At 42.9% G+C, this 7237-nt stretch overlaps 1 protein-coding gene across 1 annotated transcript in view; it reads left to right on the forward strand.

Moving 5' to 3' along the window:
- The window catches only part of T265_06336 (hypothetical protein), a gene marked incomplete at both ends in the record, with an annotated part of 59822 nt that overhangs the window by 14639 nt on the left and 37946 nt on the right, over positions 1–7237 (forward strand). The window contains one exon of the mRNA XM_009171569.1: positions 4512–5047. Coding sequence (XP_009169833.1) covers positions 4512–5047 — 536 coding nt within the window. The remainder of the gene's footprint in view (positions 1–4511; positions 5048–7237) is intronic.

Consider the following 7237-nt stretch of genomic DNA (forward strand, 5'->3'; position numbering starts at 1 on the left):
GTTAATTGACACTCAACACTGATCTAGTGTGAAGAGGACTTACTGATTGGTTCCCCGTCTGTCTTATAACCTGGCCAATTTGGTGACCTGTTCTCTTGGTCTGATGAAGCTTTTGTGTCAAAAGCGAAATGTTACCCAAATAAAAACTGCCAACTGTTTACCAAGCTCTTCTGAAAAGATAACCGGGAAGCTGTAAATACTGGCCGCTCCGCGAGTTCTTCCGGTGGTTAGAAATCCGTCGTTATGTAGTTTACCATTCGATTTGCACTCGGAATCAGCACAGAGGTTGTGGATAGAAGTGCGGATGCCCAAGGGGTCCAAAACGTCCCAGATCAGTATTGGTAACCTGTTCTTCACTGCTCGTTCATCTTATCAAGCCATTTTCCTAAAGTTGTCCGCTAACTTTGGCCTTAAAGGACCGTTCGTACAAACATAATCAACCTGCTTATGTGTTTGTTTGTGCTAGGTAAAACTGGGTCTGTAATGCACTCTCTAAGAAGCTCTAGATTCGTCACAAGTCGGTAGATAAAATCCGTTTCTTGGATGGGCACACTGGCGAATGACGAATCAGCTTCGATAAGAAATAACTTCCGGGAATTCGTCACGATGCTGTTCAAATTGTCCACCACTACGGAAGAATTTTTTAGGCAATCAGAAGACAAACTTTTGCGTTTAATCAACCAACGTTCAAATATTCTGGCAGATTAGATTATTCATACTGCTGGTTGGTCTTTAAGGGGCATCGTTCTCGGATATTCTGTGGGACTGTAGTCCCCATTGGTCCCAAGTGTCGACGGTCCATCTCTATGAAAAAATTTGCAGTCCCTATTGATTCGTTTCTCAACATTTTGTTTATTTCCTCGACCATCGTCCGTTTAAACTTCCGAGTACCAGAGGGGATAGCATTCATCTTAAGAAAACAACCAGCGAGAGTCTGCTCAGTGTTTTTATACTCTGATAGAGGCTCAATGTCGATTGACAGTGTCTGAAAACTCGCTCTGGGTGCAACATGAGTGTCACAAGGGATAACCAAATATCAAAACATTTTTCCTGACGGAACAAGCGTTTTCAGAATCTGAACAAAAAAGGGACGACGCCCTTGTGTCATATGTACACTTCGAGTTCGTGTGCGTTCGTTCTAACTGAGTCAGTTAACAGATGAGCATGTTAAAGGTACGAAAATGAACCTAATGGATCGCGTGGAAAGGACAGCATCGGAGAGTTGAAACTCCTCTTGTGGCATAGCAGCGTTGGATGGTTAGATATATATCGCTCAGCTGTAGCACCCTTTCGGTGCCTAACTGCCATGCCACCTCAGGGTTGCATGAGGACTGGGATACTACGAGGTTGCCCAAGCCTAAACAGGGGAAGTCGAGGGGCGGAGGTCGGGTTCGAACCACGGACATTCCGATCAGTAAATTCACGTTCTAACCACTTGGGCCATCTCGCCCTTTGCTTGAATCCAATGGCTGGTTACATGGGTCTAATGAATTACGCTGTTCGTTAAAACATGCCGAGCAGGTTTGTCAGACAATAAACTCCTGGCATCAGGATACGGTGACGTAACATGCGTCTGTTTGTTTCGTCTGATTTCAATGGATAGAAGCGTGACCTGAAACCTCCGTGTTGGTCGGTTGCAGAATCGCAGTAAAGCATTTGATAAAAACGAAGTTATTCTAAATTGAAGAGTTGTTTAACAGACAAAACAGAGGGATTGTTCTTTGATTATTCGTAGACTATTTACTGATAAAGCAAGTTTTGTGAATCAAGAATTTAAATTATCCACGATTTTAAAGTAACGCTTTCACCCTGTTGTACAGAGTAGTAGATAGTTGACCGAAAATCGATTGGGAGTAATCGATATCGGAAAAAACGAGGCCGTAAAACAACATCTTTGGTTGAACAGTGGTCTGAAGTTCAGATTTACGCCGAGTTAAGCTGAGCTCCACTCACCCCATAATAGAGATTTCACTGTAACACTGGCTCTTTAGCAATGCATAAATTCGGTCATCGTCGTTGGCTTGTTCGCTGAGCTGGGCAATCTGGTTGCAAACGTTTCACCATCAGTCGAGGTGACGTCGATTGGTGATGAAACGTTTGTAACCAAATTGCCCAGTTCAGCGAACAAGCCAACGACCATCTACGCTACCTGAGCTACCGACATTCTCCTCTATAGAAAATTCGGTCATCGTGAGCTTTGAACTTTTGACCTGCGAGAAAAAAATATCGTTTTTAGTGCCGTGTAGCTCTGGGAGAGTTTGATGTTTCTCACGTGGATTTTACGTCTGTATGCTTTCACCCAAGATCTCACACCTACCTCACGTGACCGGTTTTTCATGAATCCTGAATCCAAGCCTTTTGATTGGCTGATGTCAAACAGACTAGCCAGACCATCTGTGATGGAATGTGTGACCGACTAAGCCATTTATGTGTCCGGAAAGAGTGATATTTTGTTATCAGTTGATGCACGCAGTTGTCCACTGTTTCCACTAACGTCCACGAGGGCACGGTTTATTGCCACTCAGCTGGCAAATAGGTCGTGATGGGCGTTTCATGTTTAATGACTTTTTGAGCTACCTCATATTTGGTTACATTCTGTACCTTTGAGCCATAGTCCCTTTAAACTTCCGTATTCTATTGGTTCGATGGTTCTCCAGTCGAAAAAGTTGCACATGTCAACTGCGTTTGAAGGAATTTCCCCCTGCAGTGAATTTAATCTTTGCTAAAAAAAACACCCAGAAGTACTGTATTTCCCATGTACCAATTGATTTCGCGATACCCATAAGCTTTTTTCATGAAAACAAATTCGATCGCTAGAAATTCACGAGGTGTTTTTGATTTGATATTGTGTATTCGAAAGCAGGGACAACGGAGAAGTTCTGGATGTCTGCATTTGTGCCCTTGGACGATAGATGAACAAGAGTTAAAAGGTCGTGCACGATAAATTACTACTTCAAACAGGATTTAAATGTAATCAAGCCAGTTAGAAGTTCACAGGCAGACGGCTGACTTGCTTAATCGATCGACTTTGAAATTGACATATAGGTGTTGCTCTAAAAAAATTCAGTATGTACGATGGGAACACAATGAGTGATTTTTCCGGAAAGCCCTACTTTATTTAAATTTAAGTTGTCTTCCAATCAACGTGGTGTGCGTTGGATATGTCTAGGCGATTGGTTGACATCTGTGTTTTGATACTGAGGCAGATACCGTGTAATTCACTTATTTGTCTGCCTACAGTCGCCAAGAAAGTGGTAAGGTATATGAGGCTAATTCTGAGAGGGAGATTGGACTAATTCAAGTCGGTGTATCTCGCTCTAAACTTCCGGTGTTGTGTGACAGTTCGTTCAATGTAGCGCCTGTCAGGTTGGCACATTTGAATGGCAACCTCCGATGAACGGTTTGAGTCCGCTCTGGACTTAAATGAACCTTTCGGAATGATTTTTGAAAATCAATACCTTGCGCACAAGTTTCTGTCTGGTCGGCATTCTGAAAAGCAGGCCTGCGAAAAAATCTTTCCAAAGAATGAAAATTACGTGTGATGCTCCTTGAGTTGCTAGTTATAAGTCTTCACACCAAGAGTTCTGGGTAAAAATCTCTAGAAATGTCACCTCGACTCACCTATCAATACGCTTGTTCCACTTATCTCTACATCTCACTGTCTCGGCCAAACGGATTCGGTTAGTCACCGAAGTAGTTCCAGAATCTTTGGGCTACCGAATACAATACTACTGGTGTGAAATTACGCTCTGTTCATATCCACATCACTCTCGTTTGAACAGTCGTCCTCCTGTCCTGGCGTAGTTATTCTGGTTTGTGCACACAAGACGGGGGACCTGGCGTAGTTATTCTGGTTTGTGCACACCAGACGGGGAAGAAGTAACGGACTCGAGTTTCGCTCTTATTAGAACTCATCAGCAGTACATACTCAATGGCCATGCCTAGGTTCGAACTCCGGGCATCTTGTATGCGAGGAGAGTGTTGCCACTACTCCACAAGAGCACGTTGGACGCATCTGAACTTTCACGTCTGAACAATCGAACGTGTTCCAGCTTGAGCGACGTGATCGGTGTGTCCGACTCATCATAGAACGATGATCCAGTAACCGTCCTGATTGTGACGATCGCTTGACCCACCTGTCAGGACTTCCCAGTCAGGTGACCAGTCCAGTGCTTCTCCCTTACACCTGGACTCACCAGAATAATTACACCAGGACAGAAGGACGACTGACGACTGTTCAATAGATATACCGCAACACCCCTACAACAGAAACCGATTTACCTTTCTTACTTCAAGTGCCCTTTCTCGCATGCGACCTTACATTCTCTGATGAAACTACAACAGTCTCGATCAAGAAGGATTGTGTCTACTGGTAGGGCAAAGTGCACTAGTTTGGATGCTGTCCCTCATAACCGTGCTTGTTAAAGACTATTCGGTGTGTTTATTTCGCGAGTATTACTTCATCGACTTTACTTTAACCTGTCAACATATCTCTACTCTAAAATTCCCAGCTCTTTTCCGTGAACAACTGCATCGAAGATTGGCGGATAGCAACCAACTGCAAAAAAATTAGTTTCGTCCTTTTGGAAGTTATTCTTTGCATGATTCATCCACCACCAATCATATCAAACTATGACTGGCCTTTTCAAGATACTCTTCCTCTACCGAACGCTAACATTCCAGTACAACATAGTTACAACTCCGACCCAACAACGACTTTAAACTCTTCCACATTTGGAACGATTTTGACAACAGTTCCCACTCCGTGCCCACACCCTCCCCCCACGTACTCAGAACACATGCGGTTGGAACACGCTCTGTCCATACCCATGTTTTTTCGTCTGTTCCTCATCTTCCGTGTTCTCCTTTTGCACTCTTCATTTTTTACCGACGCTGGATCGCGAAGTATCGGGGCGCTGAACCGAGTCAAGATTAACGTTCGTTTTGTGTTGAAGACATTGGCCACCGCCCAACCCGGCACAATGTTGCTCATATTTATCATGTTTATGTGGATTATAACGAGCTGGATAATGCGAATATGTGAGAGGTAGGTCGACTTTAGTGTGTGTGTGTGTGTGTGTGCAATATCTCCCCAGTCAAAACCCTAACGGCGTTGCGCATCCATTCGCTTATCTAATGAAATTGAATGGCCACGTTCATCTTTTTTAGCTGAAGTTATATGGAATGAATGCTAACAGTAGATAGCGATCAGCGTATGAGCAAACCGTTAAGCTTTACCAAGTCAATAACACTCGGATTTTGTTTAGCTTTATTAAGTATGTGGTACCCAGCATGCAAAGAAAAATCGCTTCGAAAACAATCGCCGACAGCTAAAGTGGTGATAGTGTCGGATTCGGGAAGGCTCAACCAAAGAAGCTTTTCCGCCGTCAGGGGTGAGGGTAGACGGAACACGACATCTTGATTACCAGTTTCAGGTTCTTATTTCGAAGCCACAACTTTGGCAGTTGATTCATTTGATTGAAGGTGCATTTCTTGATCTAGTCATCTGAAAGGTTTCAATGTGGACAAACTGTTCGTGCTGACTAGCTTTTCGGGGCCCAGCCACCATTTTTTAAATTAAACTTCTGGTCACTCTCTGGTTTGGTAACCGTAGGACAACGTGTCTGATTGGACGAAACTTTCTGACGACTCCACAACAGACAGACGATTAATTAAGTTGGTCGACAATCAAACCTTAAATATATGAGGAATTCTTCCCACCTTTAAACGCCCTAAACAGAATTTCAGTAGTATCTTCCCCTATAATATCATCCGTAGCGGGTTGATAATGTAATATCCGCTTCCTTTCTATCCCAACATTCTTTCAAGTTTACTGTTATTCACAATTAAAGGCAGTATCCATAACTATTGCCAAATTTGTCCACGTGGAAGCAGGAAAGATCTGAAAGTGCCAAACAAAACTGAAAGATAACTTTACAACTAATAATTGAAAAAGGGCCCAACGTAACACAGAGTAGAACACACTACTTTTGGGCTGGAAAGAATTCCACGGCGGGTTGCCCAGCGAATTTATCTAGACCGGACGTCGTTCCACACCTCACACACGTTTTTGTCACGTGAACGTTTGATCGCTGTTTAAAACTTTATTGATCGTTGTCTCAAAATCAACGCCCTCGCCGAAGCCAAATGAAAGGTCCACCACTAACATTAACAGATATTCAATACATTAGGCAAACATTTGGACAAGCGCGATCAGGACCCCAGATGCTAACATAAGAAGCCTGGCGTTAGCTCAGTTGGGACAGTACTGATCCCGTAAGCAAGAGCGCATGTGCTCAGGTTTTGTCCACAGGCTTTTTTTATTTTCGTTTGTGCTAAATGCAGTTGGTAGATTTCCTTCTGAAGAACTAATCACTTACCGACTAAAATCAATGCAAGTTTTCTCGCCCCACATTTTATTTGCGTCTCGTGCTCCTTTCGATCGATAAACGGTCTGACCAATCAAGCCTCGGCAATAGATTTCCTTCTGAAGAACTAATCACTTACCGACTAAAATCAATGCAAGTTTTCTCGCCCCACATTTTATTTGCGTCTCGTGCTCCTTTCGATCGATAAACGGTCTGACCAATCATTTTAGCCTCGGCAAAATCGATAGGCAGAAAGAGCACACAGGATTGAGAACCGATCGGCTTACTGACTGTAGAATTCCAGTCAATCAGTTTGATTATTCATAAGGAAAAATTATTCGTTTGATTGAATTCGAATTTCTTGTAAACCGTTGCCGTGGACTAAAATTTCCGTTTGACATTTTCTTTTTGCGAATGATAGAAACATGTGCACAAGTTTTGTCCAACATGTAACATTTGGTAACTAGCGTCACGCATGCGAAGTCATCTATCTATCTGTTAAATGGCAGGTTTTCATGTACCGGAAATTAGCTAAGATGAATGACTAAAAATAGCGTAGATACTGAGTAAAAAAATGCAAGGTGTGTCTTAGCATCTTTTCGAGCAAAATGATTGCAAATCTGTGGAACTCCTTTAGGGAAAACATCTGCGTGATTTACATAGTATGAAAGTCCGGTTCGTATAAGCACCCTCACATAGGGTTTCTTTTGTCCTACTGTGAAATTTACGGCTACATCACAAAATACTTTGCTGCCTGAGAACTTACGTCACTAGGTTATGTATCTCTTTTTAATGAAGATACATGTCATTTAGACTGAATGTCAAGTCGCCTGTACTAATGAGGACCAGTTTGGCGAAACCCAGAGCAA

Source organism: Opisthorchis viverrini, assembly GCF_000715545.1.
Source record: "Opisthorchis viverrini unplaced genomic scaffold opera_v5_125, whole genome shotgun sequence".
NCBI lineage: Eukaryota > Metazoa > Platyhelminthes > Trematoda > Opisthorchiida > Opisthorchiidae > Opisthorchis > Opisthorchis viverrini.